Below are 21,629 nucleotides of genomic sequence, written 5' to 3'. Positions count from 1 at the left end.
TTGGATTCCCTCCAAATGGATCTTCGGGATCATCGATAGGGTTTTGTCCCACTGGATCCAGCGTACGGAAGGCCTATTGTGAGCGTACGCGTGGTGGCAAGATGCCCAGATATTCTCTCTTCTTTCACTGCGCGCTAAGGGACAGGACAAGCCACGATCGAAGGGTGCTAAAACCGGCGGACCAGCTCAAGCTGGAAGGATTTTTATCCAGGGCTTCTCGGTAACCGCGATTGTGGATGACGATTTGGGACACCTCTCCTTGAGGAGCGCAGCTCAATCGATTCAAGGTTGGCTCTTGAGCTTCTCATCCTTTTCTCGATCGTCCAGGTCGATCGCGCATTTTTTCTTCCGCAAAGATTTGGGGTTCATGCATGTGTTACAGGGAAGGAAGAGAATGGATCCGGATCCACACGCCTGCTCGCGCATGGATTGAGCTCTTCCAAAGTCAAACATGACGGTACGAGAGAGATCTAAAACTGGAAGAACAGTCCATATGTAGAACTTTCTTTCTTGACTGTTTCTTTGGGAGCCATCCAGGAACAGGATCATGATATCACGTCGCGCGAGGAAGCTGACACGGTGAAGTTGCTCTACTGCGCGAGCCGTGGCGACGTAGAGGGTCTCCGCCAAGCTTTGCGAGAGGGCGTGAACAAGGACGTTGCCGACTATGACAAGAGGACCGCGCTACATTTGGCTGCCAGTGAGGGCCATGCCGACTGTGTGCTTCTTCTCATCCAGCATGGAGTCGATCTTAGCCCCAGAGATCGATGGGGACGAACGGTATGAGTTCTTCTCTTTTTGATTGATTTCTTCGGTTTTTTTTTTTTTTTTCTTGTGAAGCCTCTAGCTGATGCGCGACGCTATGGACACATGCGTATTTGCAAGCTTCTCGAGGCCCACGAAGCCATGGACTATGTAAGTTCTTTGTTGTTCTTCTTTATCCTTGTTCATGAGTGATCTTGATTTCCTTTGTCAAGGAATCAGTTGTACCCGAGTACGAAATAGATCCTGGGGAGATTGAGAGGATTGGCAACAATGATCCCATCGGGAGAGTAAGTTTTGTCACTTCGATTCTTGTTTGGAAGCTTAGATTTGCTTTGCTTGATAAACTCAAACAGGGTGCTTTTGGGGAGATCCGAGTGGTCAAATGGCGAGGCACAAAGGTTGCTGCAAAGACGATCTTAACATCTCTCTTACAGGACAAGCAAGTCGTGTAAGCTTGCTGACACGAGAGCTCGAGTGAACTCCTTGTTTCACACCAACATATCATGGTTTTGCAGAAGAGAGTTCGTGAGGGAGCTCGTCTTGCTGCAAAAGCTCCATCATCCAAACATTGTCCAGTTTCTAGGAGCCGTCACTAAGCAAGAAAACCTGATCATAATCACAGAATACCTCCCCAAAGTAAGTGGTTTGCTTGTCATGAAACTCATGCGTGCCTCTTCTCACAGGGCGACTTACAAGCTCTACTCAGAAGAAAGAGCAAAGGCTCCTTGGGCGGGAAACAAGTTCTTCATTTTGCTCTCGACATTGCAAGGTAAACTCATGAACTCACTTCATTTCTATATGTTTTCCTTTCGTTAGAGGCATGAATTTTCTTCACGAGCACAAGCCAGAGCCAGTTATACACCGGGACTTGAAGCCCACGTAAGTTATCACTTGAACAAAACACTCAAACTAGAGATGTTTTGTTCTTTCCAACAGAAACATACTCCTGGACGACGCGGGCCATTTGAAAGTTGGCGATTTTGGATTGAGCAGGCTTGTTAAAGCCTCCGGCGCTACGGTGGACGAAGTCTACAAGATGACCGGAGAAACAGGATCTTGTAAGTTCTCTTTTAATTTCGATGGCGAGATCCTTGACATGGTTTCGTTCTTACGCTCAACGGTGAAGAAGCAGACAGGTATATGGCGCCGGAGGTGTTCAAGCATCAATCCTATGACAAGAGCGTCGACGTCTACTCGTTTGCTCTCATCGTCTATGAGGTATTTTCACACCTGATCCCCCAAGAGAACTTTGTTTCAACTTGCTCCAGATGTTTGAAGGTCATGTAGGGAATAGATATGAGAATCCAATTCACGCTGTGGAGGACAGGGCCAGGCATGGCTATAAACCAGCTTTCACAGCAAAGTATCCGACGAATATGAAACAGTTAAGCCCAGAACTTTAGTTTGGTCTTTCTCTCTCTCTCGTTTTTTGTTTTCCGTTCCTCCAGTTTTTTTTATGAAGAGGTGCTCTACTTTGATTGACAGGCTTCTCACTCGTTGCTTGGACTTTGATGCCAAAAAGAGGCCATCGTTTCGGGAAATAATCGCGGAACTGGAAGACATGGAGCGATCGCAAAAATTTGGCTGCAGCATCTCGTGATAGAGACGAAAGCAGAAGTTTTAAGTACTTATTTTCACTTATTTACGTGAAATTTTGAAAAGAGGGCGAATAAATGACTTCGTAACTACGTGTATATAAGAATCATAGGAATTTACAAGATTGTAAAAGGAGGAAATCTTACACATACAATCAGATGGAAAAAGAAATCCTTACATGAGATGATTCAAAAAAAGATATTTCATACAATAAAAATCTTATCCTTAATAAAGAAGTGATTCCTTTTTACAAGGGAGAAATAAGAAGTCGTTATGGAAATCTTGAGCAGAAATTTGCGCCTGGAGCTTAGAAATCTCTCGTTGATATATTAATCTGTGATATAGAACTCGTACACCAAACACCTGTGTTCAAGGGTTCCTCCCGCCATAATATAAACAAGACTATAAGTTGAGGTAAGAAAGGTTTTAGGAGATGAAATTCAACATAAAACCAAAAACAAAACGTTCTTGAGAGCGTCCCAGCCCTTGGCAACCATGCAGGAGAGATCTTGAAACTGTCTCTCAAATTTTGTTGGGCAAGGAAGCCATAGCAGCATTCTCATCCCAAAAAGGAAGCCGATCAAACACCTCTGCAGATGCACACCGAGGTAAGGATGTTTCAGATGAGCACTGTGAGGTTGTGGAGTGCCTAGTAACACTACTATGCTGCACATGTTGATTAAATTATGTAGCAAGTTGGTGGATTGGCTACTGGCTACTTCACAGAAACTAAGCCAACTCCAACTTAGAAATGTAGAAGGGGTTAAAAAAGTTATAACTTTTTTATGAATGCACATTAGACAAATTTAAATGCAAATTTGAATGAGCGCATTACTTATTCTATATAATAAAATCTCATTTACAGTAATTATAGTTTACTTTATATTTATTAAAATTAGAATGTATCTAACAGTCAACTTTGTTGTGATCACTAAAATCTTGTTTTTAAGTTTATTTTTTAGGTATTCATGCATAATAGGAATATACTTTAGTCATAGCTATTTTGTACTACAAATATATTAGCTTACAGTAATTGGTAGTAAAAATGAACTACAAATATTGTGGCGGGTAGTAAAATGCTGCTACCACAAAATTCACTGATGTTTACAAATTATAAACATGTTTATAATTTATGAACCTTTAAGTAAATTGAAATGGATGGTGAAAGGCTGAGAGATTTTTCTTTCGAGGACTTGTCCACAAGGATGTCCAAGAATGTCTTCCCCATGGTTTTAGTGCATAAATGAACAAAATTAAGATAAGGATAAATATAATATAAATTTTAAGATTTTTAGTTTTGTATTGTCAGGTCTATAAATATATAAAATTATATCTTATTGAGGACTTAATTTGGTTTTGAGAACTATTGCAATTTGTTTCAAGAGGGCAAAGATTTTTAGCAATGCTTTGTTCTAGTGTTTGGGATCATACTTTTATTCTTATTTGTTTCTTTCTCTTTTAAATCTAGATTTATATTAACTTTTCTCTAGGTTTAGGATTATAGCTATTGCATTTTCTTCTTTTGCCATGCCACATCATCATTGATTAAGGAATATGTCACTTGAGGCTGTTCGTGCTACTCAATTGGATCAAGCTTTTGGTATTGTAGGGCATGATCATAATATAAATAAAAGATTCACATCACTTAACCTCTTTAAAATACTATTCAACACATGAAACAAGAAAATCAATAAAAATGTCCATATTCTTAAAAAGAACACATAAACTCCTTAGCAATAATAATAAAGAAAAGGCTCTTAATAACATTAATAATTAGGGATATACACTTAACTAAAATTCTAGCAAAAGTGGTCAACCTTGGAATAGTGGTATACTCAACATAAGAACTAATCAAAGATTTCGCCAAAGAAATAAAAGTAAGATTCTTAAACTTCACACATAATATAAGTATGATAAAAAACATTTAGCTCAACACTAGATTGAGAATGAAAGTTATAAAAGTCATAAATGATTAACATGTCAGAAAAAGGAAATATTGTAGATAAAGAAGAAATACTAGATATAAAAAATAAGAAAAAAGATTGGAAAAGCGTAAAATGTCAATCAATCTTTATGGACATTCTCTCTTTATTGCCACACGGTAAAAAGTCAATATAGCTGGTAAGGCAAAAAGAAAGCATTAAATGGCAAATTGAAAGATTGTCAAATCTTCAACTCATCTTCAAAGTTATCTTTATAATAATTAATCTTCTTATCATATTCTAGAATCCATTTAAGTTTGTACATATCAAAGACTAGAGCAACACTAATATAATTACACCTTATAACACTAAAAATTCAATCCAATGGAATAGCATTAGCAACCTAAAGTGATATGCTCCTTGATTGATAATAATGTGGTATGGCAAAAGAAGAGAATAAAATAAAGATTAAAAGAAGAACATTTCAAAAAGATATAATCCTAGATCTTGCAAAAAACTATAGCAAATCTAGAAAAGAAAAGAAAAGTGATAGAATAAAAACAAAAACATAATCTCAAACATTGAGCAAAACATTGCTAGAAAACTTTGCCCTCTAGGGATAAATTGTATATTAATTAAGGTTTATACTCTATGGATCAAATTCAATCCCAAATTATGCTATAGTATTTTAATTAATGTATTACCAAGGTAGGGTAATATATACATACATACATACATATATGTGTGTGTATATGTATGTATGTATGTATGTCTGTGTGTATATATATATAATGATGTAGGATGATTAAATTTGCCCAAGTGTTGCTAGTTCTCTAAGTTTTGGAAAAGTGTCCAACAAACCTCTATTTAATGGAACATATATACTTAGAGACCTTAAAAAAAATAATAAAAGTAATATGCAACAAAGTATATAAAAACTAAAAGTAGAAAAATAAAAATAAAAAGGTTTTGACTTTTGTAGAATATTTTTTTCTATAAAGCATGTATGACTTCTATGGTAGCTTTAAGAAATAAATTTATTAAGTTTTATTACCCTATATATATAAAAACTAAAAGTAGAAAAATAAAAATAAAAAGGTTTTGACTTTTGTAGAATATTTTTTTCCATAAAGCATGTATGACTTCTATGGTAGCTTTAAGAAATAAATTTATTAAGTTTTATTACTCTATATAGTCTTTAATGGTTACATGATAAGTAATTTGTATATCTATATTTAACAATTATAAGACTTAATAATTTAGATTTTTATTTTTAAGTGAAAAGCACAATTTAAAAATGTTAAATACTTTGTAAAAAAGAAACAAATTTTTTTTATTGATTTGGTCTTTTATAAACTAAATAGATATTTTATATATTTGCTAAACTTAACAAAAATTTATTATAAGTTTTATGAGGACTTTCAAACAATCATAAATACAAAATAAACAAGATATAAATAGTGTTGATTGTAGTTTTTATTTTTCTAAGGTTAAAATCTTGTAATTTTTAATTTTTAAAATTTAATAATTTATAAATTAAAAATAGATAGTTAATTATATAATTGTTTACTAATTTAAAAATATCTTTCCTTGCTATACATAATGCTGAACAAGAAAACTAAAATAACTAGTTAATTATTTTATGTAATAATGTTTTTTGGTTAAATATAGAGAATATACATGAATATATTTAAATGTAAAATTATATTAAATACTTTTTTATATAATTATTGGGAAATAAAAAAAATATTATCGCAACATTTTTAGACTAAGACTATCGCAACATTTTTACTAATAAACAAGATAATCTAAAAGATATTAAAATACTTGAATTCTAAATTAATTAATTCCAATTTAAAATACATATCTTTAAGCCGTTAGATAAGCATCAGTTAGAATATGCTTTGTTTTCATCACAAAATGGTTAAGAGCTCAATTCTTCCAGGCCAGATCGAAGTAACTTGACTCCTCTTCTCACTCGCGAAAGGGATCAAACTCGCCACCGCCACCATACTTTTGCCTCTTTCGCAGCGTCGATCTCTTCGCGAACAAGCGAGGCCCCGAGAACCAAGCCCGCGCAGCCTCGGTCGCCCACACATACCCCCGCCCGCGCTCAATCTCCTCCCAGCTGATAAACAAATCCACACCCATCCGGAACTCGCTCAATCCATCGCTGATCCCCACGAACTTCACCCCGCGCTGCTCCCTGGCCAGCCGGATGAAATCCCCGAACCGGCACGAATCGCTCACCAGCACGATGCACGCAACGTTGAGCCAGGCCGCCTGCCAGAGATGGTTGATCACGGCCGACTCCTGGGCGGTGAGGAAGAGATGGCGAAGTGGCTTCTCGGTCACCAGCCGGACGAGAAATCCCGCCCTCGTGAGCGCGCTGCAAAGCTCATCGCTGACGACCAGCTTGGGCATGACGATCTCTCGGAGCGCCGCGCGGTATCGCTGCTCCTTGTCCGCCATCGCCAGAGCGTACTCGTCCCGCCGCTGCCCGCGATGGATCCGGTTGAGCTTGTGGACGCGCTTGGCCCTCTCCGGGGCGTGGATCTGCTTAAAGTGCTTGTAGAGCGAGTGGTGGCTGCTTAGCGTTCTCCCGCAGTAGCCACACTTGTAGACGTAGTCCTCGGCGCTCTGATGGGGGACGTCCTGGTACCACACCGGCTTGAGCTGCGATGCCATGAGTTTCTCCTCGTAATACGTCCTGGGCCGGGCATCGGTCACTGGAATCCGGGGCTCCGCGTAGGCCGATCGATCCACCACGAAGCCGAATGCGTCGGCGAGATCCCTGACCCGGAGCGCCGCTACTTGTGGATCCATCGACACCGGCGGCTTGCTCGTCGTAATATCCCACACGATCACTACCCTACGCCCTTGTTCTTCCTGTTCCTGCGCTTCCTCCTCCTCGTCCTCTGTGAAGCCTGTGTGATCGCCGCCGCGATCGTCGTCGGAGGAGTCGATGTTGTGGATATTGCGCTTACCCTGCGCCAGGCGCCGGCATTTGGAGAGGAGAGCTCGCCCGCCATAGCCCAATCGAGACACCAGCATTTTTAGGGTTCTAACGGTGAATATTCCAGTGGCCGGTTGAAAGATGCGAATAATCACGGGGGGTTTAGGGGATATTCGTGCGAACGGTTGAGTTTGAAAGCTAGTGAAGCTTTGGATTTCTTACCTGGCAATCATTGTGACAATGAGTGGGGTTAAAAACTTTCTAGAGGGAATTGGCGGGAGTACAAATACGAGAGGACGAGAGATTTCTAGGCTTTACTCACATTTCTCTTTTTAGTTCTCTTTCTCTCATTGTTCTTGGAGTTCTTGGGAGAGCGCTCGTTTTGAGCGCTCGAAATATTTCCACTGTCCTCTCCATCGATCGATCGCCAAGGCGATGGCCGAGGAATCGGACGCGAGCAAGCTGTACAAGACGGAGCTGTGCCGATCGTGGGAGGAGACGGGCTCCTGTCGCTACGGCAACAAGTGCCAGTTTGCTCACGGCAAGGAAGATCTCCGGCCAGTCAATCGGCATCCGAAATACAAGACCGAGGTAGAAATCTCGCTCTCCTCGATCTCCTCTCTCACAGATATTTCGTTGATCGATCGATAATCTTTCAAATCCAGGTTTGCAGGACATTCTCCGCGGCTGGAACCTGTCCCTACGGCAAGCGCTGCCGATTCATCCACGCCACGCCTAAGCTGTCCGACGTCAAGCTCCCCCCGCTCGTCGCGCCGGCGATGAATCTCACCAAGCTCCTCCTCCACGACAACGCGGCCGCCATGGCTCCAAGATCCAGGCTGCCGGTGTTCCGCGAGATCTGCCTCTGATCAGCATTTCTAGATCGCAGCTCCTCCCACGCGACGATGCAGCAATCGATCCAAGATCCAGTGGCCCGCCAGATCGAAGCTCTCTCTCGGCGGCATCCATTCTTTAGAATAAAACTAGAATATACTCGCTTCTTTGTTCTTTGTTGTCTGTGTGACCTAATTCTTCGTGCTAGGCGATGGAAGGCTTGGCGCTGGCTCTCGACTCCTCATCGAGCAACGCCTTGCATTCCGCCGCGCTCTTAAGCGCTTCATCGGTAGCTGGGATCGCGTCTCTGTTTCCCAGGTAAGAAACCTTCCATCGATACTTCTAGGGAAATGCCCTTCCAGATTTCAATGCCGGGTTGCGTGATCTGACGCTTGTCCAGGAACTGGGCGTTCTGCGATGCCAAAGTCGACTCGTCCGAGGACGACTGGCTGGGGAGATGGATGCCCACGTATGGAACCGAGGAGAGCAAGAGATATGCGTTCAAGACTTACGACATCGAGCTCAAGCCGCTCTTCTCGGCGTTCCGGCCGAAAGCTCTTGGCACCACTGGGTTGCGAGCGCTGCTCGTGAATTTCCTCCCGCTGCTCGAGGCGTACATGAAGGTCGAGGAGGACGAGGACGACGAAGAGGATCGTCCCACGGAGACTTCTCCGGATTTCAGGCTGGCTTTCAAGCGCTCGGGGACTCACGCTTTCCGCGAGGTAAACCATCTTCTTTCTTTTTCTTTGCCTGAGAGCTTATGTTTTTCTTTTCCTGTTGTTGTAGGTTTCTGTAATCACTGTGAGGCGAGTTTTGGAGCGCATTGTTGTGCAAGTCGTCTCCGCCCGGACTGCTTGGAAGCTTTTAAAAGGTTTGCGTGTGAGCTTCTTTGCTCTCGTTCTAACGCGTTTTATCTTCCAGACGTTCCAAAGTCTGCCGTGAGAAAGGCCAGAAGACACATCACGAAGATCGAATTATTCACGGGTGTCGCGAAAACAACCTTCCGAGGTTCAGACACAGTTTTTTCAAAGCAGTTGCGATTTTACTTTGGTCTTGTTTTTTCTCAGCTCATGCTCTCGGAGTTGGAGCGAGTTGCCTGGTCCAAGAAGTTCTTGATATTTACAGATCCGGGAGAGTTATCTACATTCACAGGCAAAACCCGGGCCGCGCCAAAGGGAACAAGAAAGAGATAGATGTCCTCCACAGCTTGGCACGAAGAACAGCTGGGAACTCCTTAAAGGCAGTGGCATCGCTAACGTGTGCATCGATTGGAGCCGGGTGTGGGGCTGTGCTAATAAAGCCTTCCACGGGAACATGGATTGGTGAGTGCTTCCTTTTCTTCGCTTCCAGCTTACATTCCTTTCGTTGTGCGTGTTCGACCAGGTCTGGCCGTTGGCGACTTAGCCGGAGCATTTTTGGTAGGATACTGCCTAGACAGTTGGATCTACAAGACATCGTCGTCCTGATGCAGTAGAGAGCTTCCGCCAGCTTCACATTGGTTATTGAAACATCAAGTAACACCATTTCGATTTCATTCTTACAATGTCAGCTGGTTTTCTGGTTTTCTTTTTCCAATACACAGGAAAGCAAATCAAATCAAACAGCACAGGCTTAGAGCTCCAACGATAATCAAGCGTCCTGGATGCTGGCCCCCTTGAACGTGAAGACTCTCTCCTTGTCCTTCCCGCGCGGCACCAGAGTGACAACGATCTTGTCCGTGTCCTTCAAGCCCAAGATCTCGACGTTCTCCTTGATGGAGAAGCGGGCGTCCGGGTGCTCGACTCGGTCATCCTGGGCATGAAGTGGGGGATGTTGTTGAAGGAGCCAACGTACTCAGCGCAGGCGACCGTGGTGCTCTCGTTGGCCTCAGGGAGATTGATGAACACGTTGAAGGTAGGCATCCCAATCTCCATCTCTTCCAGGACCAGGATCTCGTCCCGAGCGCTGCCTTTGGGCTGCGCCACCGTGATCGCCAGCGGGCCCGCTCCAACTTTGACAGGCTCCCCGTTCTGGGACGAGGATTTCACGACTGGATACTTGGCCGCCATAGCAGTAGCTCCAGGAACCAACGAAGCAGCTGGATCAACTTCAAGCCACGGCTGTAGGCTTGCTCGTTGTCGATGTCCTCGTTTCCGCTTTTCAGTCTTCCACACGTTCCACATCCGGTCCACGTTACCGTGGTGGCTGTAGAAGAGTGGGTTGCCCAGGTCCTCGCCATGAGAGTTCTTGGGGCTGCCACCAAAGACTTGTGTGGGGCTTTCTCCAGGGATCCATCGCCACCCACATTCCTTTCCTGAATGAGACATTGGTCACCTTTTAGAATCAAGGCCATGCACACGTACCTTATGCATTGGCTTCTTTCTTGGCGCTGGCGGTGATCATGAGCGGCCCGGGCAGCATCGGGACCGGTGCTGGAGCTTGGCGCGAGTGCCGCGGGAGACATGGCTAAGTGTGGCACATTTGTAAGAATGGTGCTTTGCTTTCTTATAAAGGGGCGCCCTTAATTACGAACGAACTCGAGTCACACGGTTCTCGTGGGAGTACTCCAGGCGAAAAAGTCACACAAAGTTTGATAGGTCTTTTAGACACGTGCGTCAAGCTTTTTGGCAAAAAAACAGATAAATGAGCATGTGCTATTATTGCATGTCTTTTGGTTTGCTTAAGCAAAGTAAATTATTTTGGGTTAGCACCATGTGATTCTATACCCAAACATAGCTTGCAACATTTCGTCCGGTTTCATTTGGTTACATTTCCAGAGATTTTAGAGAGCAAGCCTCCACTGCTTCATTTCCCGTGGCTAGGAGGACAGACCTTAGAACAGCTTGTTTCATTTGAGCTATAACGTTTGTTTGAGCTCAATCGAAGCTATTCCGGAGACAATATCCTGTCAAGAGAACGGTTTCTATAACTTTTACCAGGCTTGGAACGTACAGGAAGAGAGAAAAAGGTTTCCTGGGATTTTAGAATCTTTCATGTATCAATTTTCTCAGCGTTTAGTCGGCTTTCCCGGCCTATGAAGATTTTTTCTCAAGTGAGATTCCTTGCAGGTTGTAGATCAAACAGATTCAAGTAGAGCTGTAGCCTCAAGGAGTCTTCATTCGTTGGAAGCGTTGTTTGATCTTTCTTAGAATACTTCTCATTGTGGCATTTTTGGTCTAGATAGTGCATCTACGTAGAAAGCTTTATCTTCACATTGGAAATTGCAACATCAAGTAACACCATTTCGATTTCCTTTTACCATGCCAGCTGGCTTTCTGGTGTTCTTTTTCCAATAACAGGAACCCAAATGAAACAGAACGAAAGTTAGAGCTCCATAAAAAATCAAGCGTACTCGATGCTGGCCCCCTTGAACGTGAAGACTTTCTCCTTGTCCTTCCCGCGCGGCACCAGAGTGACAACGAGCTTGTCCGCGTCCTTCAACCCCAAGATCTCGACGTTGGGCTTGATGGAGAAGCGGGCGTTGGTGGTCCGAGTGCTCGACTCGGTCATCCCGGGCATGAAGTGGGGGATGTTGTAGAAAGAGCCGACGTACTCGGCGCAGGAGAGCGTGGTGGTCTCGTTGGCCTCAGGGAGATTGATGAACACGTTGAAGTTAGTGTTATTCTGCATCCCAACCACCATCTCTTCCAGGACCAGGAGCTCGTCCGAAGCGCTGCCTTTGGGCTGCGCCACCGTGATCGTCAGCGGGCCCGCTCCAACCTTGACAGGCTCGGCGTTCTGGGACGAGAATTTCACGAGTGGATACTCAGCCGCCATAGCAGTAGCTCCAGGAACCAACGAAGCAACGATCGAACTCTTGGGCTGCGCGAAGGCCGTCTTTGCGAGCGGCAGTGGCTTGTAGTTGATCCAGACCTTGTCCTGGGGCATGGACGCGTACTTGTACTTGAGCTTCGTCTGGTTGTCGATGGAATCTTTCACCTTGACGCGAACGAGGTCCTGGTTCTCATCGAAGAAGAGGAACTCGGTGTTGAGGTAGTCGGCGTCCGTGAAGTCCTGGTTTCCCAGGGACCTCCACACGTCCCACATCCTGTCCACGTTACCGTGGTGGCAGTAGAAGAGTGGATCCTTCCCGGCCGAGTAGAAGTTGCCCAGGTCCTCACCATTGGGGTTATTGGGGCTGCCACCAAAGATGTGCACGGCCGTGTGTGGGGCTTTCTCCAGGGATCCATCGCCACCATTATTGTTTCCTTTCCTGCATAAGACATGGCTCGTCACCTTTTTCTGGCCATGCACACGTACCTTATGGGAGCGCCGAAGAAGGCGTCCTGGAGCTTGACCTTAGCGACGTTGTTGTACATGACGGAGATGTTGTCCTGGCGGATCTGATCGTCGGTCTTGTAGGTGGGCTCGCCGAAGCTGGGGTCGACGCCGGGCGCGTAGCCGAGATCCACTCGCGCGGGCGCGTAGTTCGCCTCGTTGCGATTGGCGTCGAAGATGGGGGTGCCCTCGCGCCGAAACATCTCCGGGATGTAGCTCCCCCCGTCCTGGTTGTCCCAGTTCCAAAACGGCAGCGCGAAGGTTGGATCGTTGATCAAACTGCCCAAGATCTTCTCGTGGTAGTAGAGGTACCAGCGGTGCCACGGCAGGAAGAGCCAGTTGAAGTGGATCTGGAGGGTTGACTTTGGATCGCCCTCCTGGCGGTAGCCGAAGTTGCAGTAGACGCAGTGGACGTTTGCCTGCTGCCGGAAGCTCCGGGGATCATCCGAGGGGAGCGCGCGCATCTTGGCGTAGGCCTCGTTGTACTTCTGGATGTAGTCCTCGTCCACGAGATGGGCGGCGGGGCGGATGCGCATGGGGCCGGTGTCGGGCTTGAAGTCGATGGTGTCGCGCTTGGGCTTCGGCGGGCAGCACGCCACGAAGGTGTTGGTGTTGGCGATGTTGGCGGGCTGGCAGCGCTTGAAGGTGGGCGATCCCACGGGCTCGGCGAGCGCGGGACCAGTAGGGGACGCCGCGAGCGAAGCTCCGCCGGCGATTGTTCCTGCCAGGAGCTCGCGGCGATCGATGATCGAGGCCGGAGTGGAGCTACCTTTCTTGGAGGGGAAAGAGGGATTACCAGACTCCCCTGTTGCTGCATTGGCTTCTTTCCTGGCATTGGCGGTGATCTTGAGCGTACCCCGGGAGCGATTGGGCAGAAGTGGGCATCGGCTCCGGTGCTTGAGCTTGACGCGATCGAGCGAGAGTGCCGCGGAAGACATGCCCAGCAGCGAATCCATGCTGGATGAGAGATTCAACTATCAACGCATTGGGAAGCGATACCTTTTTAAACGGCGAACGAGTTCACATGGTTCTCGTGGGAGTACTGGGCTGAGATAATATTTCACATCGGAAGGGACCAAAGCTGTCCATTGTGATCGGACATTTTGATCCACGAGAACCCCGTGTCATCTGCCATTGCTCTCACAAGGAACTCTCGATTCCATTCAAGAATGAAGCACACCGAACTGAGGTTCCATTTCATCTGGGAACTCATCGACAAAGGCAAAATTCTTCTGGAATTTTGTTGCTGCAGGCTCTACCTCGTGTACAGGATCAAGTCTTCCTAAAGACACTCAAGCTAGGTAACGGAAACCTTGAGAAGGAGCACTAGCCACATCACATAACCGGCAAGAGTTGCTAATCCTCTTGTATATAACCACCAAAACGCAATGAAGTAGCTACCGAGCCATTTTCCGCAAATCCTACAGACATGGCTAAGCGTGGCACATTTGTAAGAATGGTGCTTTGCTTTCTTACAAAGCGGAGCCCTTAATTACGAACGAACGGTTCTCGTGGGAGTACTCCAGAAGAAAAAGTCACAGGTACTCTACAAAGTTTTGTAAGTCTTTTAGACACGTGCGTCAAGCTTTTTGGCAAAAAATCAGCTAAATGAGCATGTGCTATTATTGCGTGTCTTTTGGTTTGCTTAAGCAAAGTAAATTATTTTGGGTTAGCACTATGTCTCAAACATGGAGGCTTGCAACATTTCGTCCGGTCTCATTTGGTTACATTTCCAGAGATTTTAGAGAGCAAGCCTCCACTATTTCATTTCCCGTGGCTAGGAGGACAGACCTTTCATATGAGCTAAGCGGATATCAAACTTTTTTGCGATAGAGTGTTGTTCAGTAAGCTGCACGATGCCTTTGGTAATCATTGCACAGGAGTCCAGGAATCATTGCACAGGAGTCCAGACTGCATCGTTTGGAGAAATGGTGTGCACTTCGGAATTCAGTTGGAGGACTACATGCAGTACCCTGTGTGGAAGCTCCGGAGCACCGGTTTTGTCCTGTCAAGAAATATGGCTGTTATTGGGCTTACCATACCGGAGCTGCTGCTGACCGTCTGGCAAACATAGCACATAGCTACGATGAGCCTGGGTTTGTGGAGGTGTATTTTCGGAATGTGCTCCAGGAGTTGCATGCACCCGATGATGGTGTTTGGAAGGATCGGGATCTGAATCCTTTCTTGCAGTGGATTTTAAAGCACGAGTGCCACTGGCGCCACCTCCAGCTCTCATGTGGTGCCTTGCGATGGATTGAGGCTGCCAAGAAGATGATGGTCGAAGAAGGAGCTCCTGCAAAGAAGAACCTCAAGTCCCTCAAAGCACAAGGCTTGGAAGATCCACTAGCCTCGGCCACGGGAACCTTATGACGGCCACAAAGAGAGGAAGATCAAGTATCGTCGTCAACTCGCTTACACAAGGATCTGCTTGCCATTACGTCACCGCTCTACAAAGTTCCCGAAGAAGCACACGGCAAGGATCACCGTGGCGGTGTTCGAGGCATAGATCAGCGCCTGGATATCTCGATTCCGCCTTAAGATTATTTGAGCATTTTCCCCAGGTTTATAGTGCCGATTCTGTGTTCTCCTCCTCACTCAAAAGAACTCTTTATTCCATAACATTCTTGTGAATTCGTATGAAGATCCAAAGATCAGAGATGCGCCAAATCACCCCTTCTGTATGTAAAATTCAGTGGATAGACGAAGTTCTTCCACTTAGAATAAAGTTGGAAGAGCCGAGAAAAGGAGCGAGCAAAAGCCTGTTCTTGAGGTGACCGGCGAGCAACTTGCTAGGCAGCAACCATGCCTCTGCAACAAAAAATAAATAAATAAAGAATAAAAGAAATCGCAAAAAGAAACGCTCCGTCGGATGGATGGACGAATGCTGCAAAGGAGGATCAGCGATTCGCGAGGTTCTTCCCCTCTTTCTTTCGGTGCTCCCCTACTTTCGCGTTCTTGGAGTGAGAAGAGAGTTAAGAGACAACAATCACTCACAAAGTCTATGGCGTTTCGCCTTCCTAGCATATAAAAACCGTACCGATCCTTGCTCGTGTCCGCTCCCAAGGCAGAGATTGTATGTCACCCCGATCGTGTCAAGCAAAGCTGGAAAAGATGCCTGGAAAGTCTAGTTTTCCGGATCCTTTCGGAATGAGAAGCTAGCGGAAGCAGCACAAGACGATGCCAAGCTCGGCCACGAACATCACCGTCGCGCTCCTCAACTTCTTCCAGCAAAACTTTGACGCTGGCGATCGGGACTCTCGTCTCAAGTTTATCATTTGGTATAGCTCCACTCAACCATTCGATGCACGATTTTTTGCTTCGCACGAGTGTGCTCCCTCCACCATCGCTGGAAAAAAAAAACAACTGGGAAACGAAAGGGATTATCAGGAAAAGAAAACTTTACATTCAAAAGAAAAAATGCGAGGAAAATAGGGGGATGGATCATATGATCGCTTACCAGCGATGAGGATCGAGTAGCCCACGCCCACTGCCTATTGCCTGGAGCGCCTCGGGAACCAGCAGCAAGATTTCCAGCGAGCTCGGCACACTACCTCCAATCGCAAACCCGACAACGGCAATCCCGCCATACAATGCGAGCTCTCCAGCGCTCTTGTCCCGGAACCGGTGATCTACCGGTGGCCATGCCAAGCGCGTCTCAGAGCGTGGGATCATCATTGGTTGCAATGTATGATCTTGAGGAGAAACATCACGATAAGACGCTCTATAGTTCCTGAAAGCGAAGAAGAACTATTGCACGCCATCGCTGTTCTAGAGAAGGATCAAGTATCCTGGAACGTTTTGGTCTAAGAAAATGCCCAGCTTCGGCATATCGATCGATCACAGTGGCTCTTTGATAGAATGCCGTTTTGGGATTGGCATCATGGGCATCTATTATCACCGCGTATTACACCGCTGGATAGTATCACACTGCAAGGCTGTGATGCGATCAGATGCCACCGAAAGACGGCGTTTCTTTGACGACCATGGTAGCAGCGTATTCCCACAACAGGTATATGGTTCTAGCGAGAAGGCTGTTTGATGGATTTCTCACAAGGATGCCGTGGCGAGGACGACCATACGAGTAGCGTATGGATAGACGGTCATGTGGGGTAGCTTTGAGCCTCTTCCCAGAAATTCCGAGAAGGGATATAACATCGTGGAACACAAGATCAGCAGCTTATGCCCAATCTGGGCACCAAGAGGATTGTATCAGGGTCTTTGAAAAAGTGCCTTGCCGGGACTTGGTGCAGCAATTCTGGCTTGCGTGCAGTGTCAATCTGCGGAGGAAGCCAAGGGAATTTCTGATCAAATGCCTTGGAAGATTATCATCTCTTGGACGGGATATGCCCATGCCCGGCATATCAGCGATGCCAAGCTGGCGTTTTGGCGGATGTCACGTCTTGGAACTCCATGATCTTTGGTCGGAGCAGGGAGGAGCGAGAAGCAAGGCTGCTACACAAACCCGTGGAACGCAATGATCGCAGTGTACGCTGAGAGCGGTCACCTGGAGGACGCTAGGAGAGTATTTGATCGAATGCCGAGAGGTCCTGGAACTCGATGATCCAGGCGTACGGTCAGAGTGGTCACCTTGGATCAAGCCCTAGCCCCCTCGACGTCCCTTTTCCGTTAAGGTGGCAGGAACGAAGTCGTCGCCCGGCCAACTCGAGTTCGTGTTCTCTGTTTTTCCTTCTCTTTAGTTCGAGCTTTCTTTTATGATCCACAGTAACGGGGCGTGGTATATGCATGACGACACTGGTGCGAGCTACACCACATGATCGATCAAACTGCTACGAAACCCAAGCCTAGGAAACGCCTGGCCAACTCCCTCCCCTCGGCTCTTGTTTGTACCTTTGGTGCTTTCCCGGAGCTCCTTAAGCTCTCACAAATCGAACAGTCAAGCGTGAGATTCATTCAGCACGTACCTCGAATGTTGTAGGCGAAGGTGACGACTAATGTCCGGATTTCCATGAATGTGGCAATCGACCCGTTTAAAAGGTGGGTGAGCAGCGGCTCAAAAAACACTTCGAACACAACCTAGCCTATCAAAGGCGAAGGTAATTTAAGTGTTTACCTTGTGGCGATGTTCTGCTAAAAGCTTTACATGGCTTGTTCAAGAAAGTGGCAACTACAGTTCAAAGCGAACGGAATCAGAGAACAAGCTGGGCCGTACCGTGGAAATGCTACCGTGCAGATGGATATCAAATAAACTTACGCCAATTACGAATTCCCCTCATTCACTGCTGTTTCAAGCATATCTTTGCTCGTCTCCTGAAAAGACGGTAACCCTACTAAAGGCTGCAATGACGTGGCAGTTTTGATAAGAATTCTAAGAGACACGGGGTTCTCGTGGATCAAAGTCCGATCACTTTGGTCTGAAATATTATCGCCACTACTCCCACGAGAGTCATGTGAGCTTGTTCGTCCTTTAAAAAGGTACGCTTCCTACGACGTCGTCAGTCGAGGTTTGGAATCTCTCATCCAGCATGGATTCGCTGCTGGGCATGTCTTCCGCGGCACTCTCGCTCGATCGCGTCAAGCTCCAGCACCGGAGCCGATGCCCACTTCTGCCCAATCGCTCCCGGGGTACGCTCAAGATCACCGCCAATGCCAGGAAAGAAGCCAATGCAGCAACAGGGGAGTCTGGTAATCCCTCTTTCCCCTCCAAGAAAGGTAGCTCCACTCCGGCCTCGATCATCGATCGCCGCGAGCTCCTGGCGGGAACAATCGCCGGCGGAGCTTCGCTCGCAGCGTCCCCTACTGGTCCCGCGCTCGCCGAGCCCGTGGGATCTCCCACCTTCAAGCGCTGCCAGCCCGCCAACATCGCCAACACCAACACCTTCGTGGCGTGCTGCCCGCCCAAGCCCAAGCGCGACACCATCGACTTCAAGCCCGACACCGGCCCCATGCGCACCCGCCCCGCCGCCCATCTCGTGGACGAGGACTACATCCAGAAGTACAACGAGGCCTACGCCAAGATGCGCGCGCTTCCCTCGGATGATCCCCGGAGCTTCCGGCAGCAGGCAAACGTCCACTGCGTCTACTGCAACTTCGGCTACCGCCAGGAGGGCGATCCAAAGTCAACGCTCCAGATCCACTTCAACTGGCTCTTCCTGCCGTGGCACCGCTGGTACCTCTACTACCACGAGAAGATCCTGGGCAGCTTGATCAACGATCCAACCTTCGCGCTGCCGTTTTGGAACTGGGACAACCAGGAGGGGGGGAGCTACATCCCGGAGATGTTTCGGCGCGAGGGCACCCCCATCTTCGACGCCAATCGCAACGAGGCAAACTACGCGCCCGCGCGAGTGGATCTCGGCTACGCGCCCGGCGTCGACCCCAGCTTCGGCGAGCCCACCTACAAGACCGACGATCAGATCCGCCAGGACAACATCTCCGTCATGTACAACAACGTCGCTAAGGTCAAGCTCCGGGACGCCTTCTTCGGCGCTCCCATAAGGTACGTGTGCATGGCCAGAAAAAGGTGACGGAGCCATGTCTTATGCAGGAAAGGGAACAATAACGGTGCCGATGGATCTCTGGAGAAAGCCCCACACACGGCCGTGCACATCTTTGGCGGCAGCCCCAATAACCCCAATGGCGAGGACCTGGGCAACTTCTACTCTGCCGGGAAGGATCCACTCTTCTACTGCCACCACGGTAACGTGGACAGGATGTGGGACGTGTGGAGGTCCCTGGGAAACCAGGACTTCACGGACGCCGACTACCTCAACACCGAGTTCCTCTTCTTCGATGAGAACCAGGACCTCGTTCGCGTCAAGGTGAAAGATTCCATCGACAACCAGACGAAGCTCAAGTACAAGTACGCGTCCATGCCCCAGGACAAGGTCTGGATCAACTACAAGCCACTGCCGCTCGCAAAGACGGCCTTCGCGCAGCCCAAGAGTTCGATCGTTGCTTCGTTGGTTCCTGGAGCTACTGCTATGGCGGCTGAGTATCCACTCGTGAAATCCTCGTCCCAGAACGCCGAGCCTGTCAAGGTTGGAGCGGGCCCGCTGACGATCACGGTGGCGCAGCCCAAAGGCAGCGCTTCGGACGAGCTCCTGGTCCTGGAAGAGATGGTGGTTGGGATGCAGAATAACACTAACTTCAACGTGTTCATCAATCTCCCTGAGGCCAACGAGACCACAACGCTCTCCTGCGCCGAGTACGTTGGCTCTTTCTACAACATCCCCCACTTCATGCCCGGGATGACCGAGTCGAGCACTCGGACCACCAACGCCCGCTTCTCCATCAAGCCCAACGTCGAGATCTTGGGCTTGAAGGACGCGGACAAGCTCGTTGTCACTCTGGTGCCGCGCGGGAAGGACAAGGAGAAAGTCTTCACGTTCAAGGGGGCTAGCATCGAGTACGCTTGATTTTTTATGGAGCTCTAGCTTTCGTTCTGTTTCATTTTGTTTGCTGTGATTGGAAAAAGAACACCAGAAAACCAACTGGCATGGTAAAAGGAAATCGAAATGGTGTTACTTGATGTTGCAATTTGCAATGTGAGATGAAGCTTTCTACGTAGATCCACTATCTAGACCAAAAATGCCACAATGAGAAATATTCTAAGAAAAATCAAACATACGCTTGCTGCGAATGAAGACTCCTTGAGGCTACTGCTCTACTTGAATCTGTTTGATCTACAACCTGCTAGGAAAGAACATAAGCCACTGTTATCGTTCTTCCTGAATCTCACTAGAGAGGAAAGCCCAGAGGTTTAGTCATGTTACATGACTAAACGAAAGAAATTTTCCTGCGATAATTGATACGTGAAAGATTCTAAAATCCCAGGAAACCTTTTTCTCTCTTCCTTTAAGTTCCAAGCCTGGTAAAAGTTATAGAGACTGTTCTCTTGACAGGATATTGTCTCCACAATAGCTTCGATTGAGCTCAATATTGAGCTTAGGCAAGGAGCCATACATCTACACGATCTGGAGATGTCCAATCACGAACATACAGATTTTTATACAGTGGGGCATGCTAGCCAAAACGTTGTTGTAAAAGAGCGCGGGAAGGAGCCTGCAAAGAATAAGTTTAAGTGTAAAAAAAAGAAAAACGAGACAAAGAAGAAGAAGAAAAGATTTTATGGTCTCCGTGGCGCCCGATGGGGCATACCGTGGCTTTCGCCAGATTTCTGGTCTTGCGTCACTCACTGACTGATACGGACAAAGAACAGCAAAGACAAAAGAATGAGTTACCGTCCCAAGAAAATCAAGTGCGTCGCATCCCGGCCTCGAATCAGTGGAACTTGACGAGATTTGGTAATGATCTACGAACGTTATGGCTTGTACTGATGCATGGCTCGAACTTGCATCGCCTCTGCCTCCATCGCATCCCTGTAAATGCCCCCGAGACTAGCCTCAGTACCTCCATGAATGATGCCGTGCAAGAGGTCTGCGTCCGCTCGCATCAACAGGGAGCTCACACCCGGGAAGGAAGTTATGCAGCATGGCGCCTTGTCCACTGGGGAGCATGGCAGCAGGAAGTACTGGAAAGACTTGAGCAGCTTTGCCTTCTCTAGAGTCGCGCCAGCGCTTGAAGTCTTGACACGCATCAGCACCATATCACAGCCTTCGTCCCTGGATACAGTTTCCAGATTGTACCGTGGCTTCTCTGCCATATCGAAGTGCTCTGATCGCACAAAATCGCCATTCAGGCACTGGGTAGACGACTTGGCCATACGAGCAGATGTAAGGAGGAACTGCGGGCTGAGCGCCACGCCACTGCCGAAGTGAACCATCCTACCCTCATCCACACTTTGGAGCCTGTGTGTTGCGCGAATGGCTTCCTTGAGTATAGTTGGATTCCTTCCATATACTGACCAGCTTGGGCTTGTAGAACTAGAAGATCATCCTTCGGGAAAATAACAGTGCCTGATTCATAGTCAACCGCCAAAACTCTACTAAACTTTCCCTTCCTAGATTCACTGCTACCTCTCCTGAAACCTCTTTCAGGAGCTTTTGTTCTTCTCGACACATCTGCTGGATACTAGGAGTTACATAATAAGGCAGATCACAGACATACCCGAAAGGCTCCCGCATTGCAAACCCTACTGCGTTCCATTCCTACCCTTATTAAGGAGAAATTTTCTTCCTCTTTAAGGGAATGTCCTGACGAATCTCTCTCCCTTCTTCAATGGTATGATTTTTTTCATATAAAAAACGTTGCTCGTGTCCGCCACCTCGGTCGTGTCAACCAAAGCTGGAAAAGAAAGTCTGGTTTTCCTGGAACGAAACACACTTCTTCACTTGAAGCCCTTCGGGAGAGAGGATCCGAGAGATTATTGTGCTGGAGTT

The 21,629-nt window shown here is 47.2% G+C and overlaps 7 protein-coding genes across 10 annotated transcripts; 4 read left to right on the top strand and 3 right to left on the bottom strand.

Annotated features, from left to right (window-relative positions):
• Positions 1–44: 44 nt before the first annotated feature.
• Positions 45–2,450, top strand: LOC9648243 (integrin-linked protein kinase 1). Of its 3 annotated transcripts, XM_024685663.1 has the most exons (13): positions 45–287; positions 383–457; positions 538–780; positions 841–915; positions 978–1,052; positions 1,119–1,213; positions 1,281–1,401; positions 1,449–1,534; positions 1,582–1,644; positions 1,702–1,823; positions 1,898–1,983; positions 2,034–2,149; positions 2,251–2,450. In XM_024685663.1, exons 2-13 carry the CDS (start codon positions 452–454, stop codon positions 2,363–2,365), a joined length of 1,203 nt encoding a protein of 400 aa, XP_024541431.1. In that variant the 5' UTR covers positions 45–287; positions 383–451; the 3' UTR covers positions 2,366–2,450. The 3 variants fall into 3 exon arrangements, with proteins under 3 accessions (XP_024541431.1, XP_024541432.1, XP_024541433.1); XM_024685664.1 differs by lacking the exon at positions 2,251–2,450 and having other exon boundaries at positions 2,044–2,083; XM_024685665.1 differs by lacking the exons at positions 2,034–2,149; positions 2,251–2,450 and having other exon boundaries at positions 1,892–1,935.
• Positions 2,451–6,257: 3,807 nt separating this feature from the next.
• LOC9656304 lies at positions 6,258–7,337 on the bottom strand. The gene has a single exon (XM_002980498.1). The coding sequence runs from the start codon at positions 7,335–7,337 to the stop codon at positions 6,258–6,260; it is 1,080 nt and encodes a 359-aa protein (XP_002980544.1).
• A 337-nt stretch (positions 7,338–7,674) lies between these two features.
• Positions 7,675–8,108, top strand: LOC9656303 (mRNA decay activator protein ZFP36L1). Its single transcript, XM_002980637.1, has 2 exons — positions 7,675–7,830; positions 7,905–8,108. The coding sequence occupies exons 1-2, from the start codon at positions 7,675–7,677 to the stop codon at positions 8,106–8,108; spliced, it is 360 nt and encodes a 119-aa protein (XP_002980683.1).
• A 141-nt stretch (positions 8,109–8,249) lies between these two features.
• Positions 8,250–11,692, top strand: LOC9648242. Of its 2 annotated transcripts, XR_002993625.1 has the most exons (8): positions 8,250–8,391; positions 8,474–8,795; positions 8,860–8,944; positions 8,995–9,081; positions 9,141–9,395; positions 9,457–9,587; positions 9,656–9,966; positions 11,666–11,692. XR_002993625.1 is itself a non-coding variant. In XM_002980636.2 (6 exons), exons 1-6 carry the CDS (start codon positions 8,285–8,287, stop codon positions 9,537–9,539), a joined length of 939 nt encoding a protein of 312 aa, XP_002980682.2. In that variant the 5' UTR covers positions 8,250–8,284; the 3' UTR covers positions 9,540–9,637. The 2 variants fall into 2 exon arrangements, 1 of the variants encoding a protein (XP_002980682.2); XM_002980636.2 differs by lacking the exons at positions 9,656–9,966; positions 11,666–11,692 and having other exon boundaries at positions 9,457–9,637.
• Positions 9,798–10,379, bottom strand: LOC9648241 (polyphenol oxidase latent form, chloroplastic). Its single transcript, XM_024685503.1, has one exon. It carries the CDS (start codon positions 10,377–10,379, stop codon positions 9,798–9,800), a length of 582 nt encoding a protein of 193 aa, XP_024541271.1.
• On the bottom strand, positions 11,243–13,338 carry LOC9656302 (polyphenol oxidase I, chloroplastic). Its single transcript, XM_024685617.1, has 2 exons — positions 12,313–13,338; positions 11,243–12,265 (listed from the first exon to the last, which is right to left on the bottom strand). The coding sequence occupies exons 1-2, from the start codon at positions 13,284–13,286 to the stop codon at positions 11,395–11,397; spliced, it is 1,845 nt and encodes a 614-aa protein (XP_024541385.1). The 5' UTR covers positions 13,287–13,338; the 3' UTR covers positions 11,243–11,394.
• Positions 13,339–17,768: 4,430 nt separating this feature from the next.
• LOC9648239 (polyphenol oxidase I, chloroplastic) lies at positions 17,769–19,839 on the top strand. Its single transcript, XM_024685723.1, has 2 exons — positions 17,769–18,787; positions 18,836–19,839. The coding sequence occupies exons 1-2, from the start codon at positions 17,814–17,816 to the stop codon at positions 19,704–19,706; spliced, it is 1,845 nt and encodes a 614-aa protein (XP_024541491.1). The 5' UTR covers positions 17,769–17,813; the 3' UTR covers positions 19,707–19,839.
• Positions 19,840–21,629: the final 1,790 nt, after the last annotated feature.

The sequence above is a fragment of the Selaginella moellendorffii genome, unplaced genomic scaffold, assembly GCF_000143415.4.
Source record: "Selaginella moellendorffii unplaced genomic scaffold, v1.0 SELMOscaffold_45, whole genome shotgun sequence".
In the NCBI taxonomy this organism is placed as follows: domain Eukaryota; kingdom Viridiplantae; phylum Streptophyta; class Lycopodiopsida; order Selaginellales; family Selaginellaceae; genus Selaginella; species Selaginella moellendorffii.
The sequence above is the reverse complement of the archived record's forward strand: the minus strand, read 5'-3'. Positions and strand labels throughout refer to the sequence as shown.

Excerpts from the sequence above, each read along its gene's own strand:
- LOC9648239 (XM_024685723.1), top strand. The coding sequence starts at position 17,814 with ATGGATTCGCTGCTGGGCATGTCTTCCGCGGCACTCTCGCTCGATCGC. Across the intron at positions 18,788-18,835 it reads TTCTTCGGCGCTCCCATAAG|GAAAGGGAACAATAACGGTG; the intron begins GTACGTGTGCAT and ends TGTCTTATGCAG.
- LOC9648243 (XM_024685663.1), top strand. Across the intron at positions 781-840 it reads GAGATCGATGGGGACGAACG|CCTCTAGCTGATGCGCGACG; the intron begins GTATGAGTTCTT and ends TTTCTTGTGAAG. Across the intron at positions 2,150-2,250 it reads TATCCGACGAATATGAAACA|GCTTCTCACTCGTTGCTTGG; the intron begins GTTAAGCCCAGA and ends TTTGATTGACAG.
- LOC9656303 (XM_002980637.1), top strand. The coding sequence starts at position 7,675 with ATGGCCGAGGAATCGGACGCGAGCAAGCTGTACAAGACGGAGCTGTGC. Across the intron at positions 7,831-7,904 it reads ATCCGAAATACAAGACCGAG|GTTTGCAGGACATTCTCCGC; the intron begins GTAGAAATCTCG and ends TTTCAAATCCAG.
- LOC9656304 (XM_002980498.1), bottom strand. The coding sequence starts at position 7,337 with ATGCTGGTGTCTCGATTGGGCTATGGCGGGCGAGCTCTCCTCTCCAAA.
- LOC9648241 (XM_024685503.1), bottom strand. The coding sequence starts at position 10,379 with ATGTCTCATTCAGGAAAGGAATGTGGGTGGCGATGGATCCCTGGAGAA.
- LOC9648242 (XM_002980636.2), top strand. The coding sequence starts at position 8,285 with ATGGAAGGCTTGGCGCTGGCTCTCGACTCCTCATCGAGCAACGCCTTG. Across the intron at positions 8,392-8,473 it reads ATCGCGTCTCTGTTTCCCAG|GAACTGGGCGTTCTGCGATG; the intron begins GTAAGAAACCTT and ends ACGCTTGTCCAG. Across the intron at positions 9,396-9,456 it reads TTCCACGGGAACATGGATTG|GTCTGGCCGTTGGCGACTTA; the intron begins GTGAGTGCTTCC and ends GTGTTCGACCAG.
- LOC9656302 (XM_024685617.1), bottom strand. The coding sequence starts at position 13,286 with ATGGATTCGCTGCTGGGCATGTCTTCCGCGGCACTCTCGCTCGATCGC. Across the intron at positions 12,266-12,312 it reads TTCTTCGGCGCTCCCATAAG|GAAAGGAAACAATAATGGTG; the intron begins GTACGTGTGCAT and ends TGTCTTATGCAG.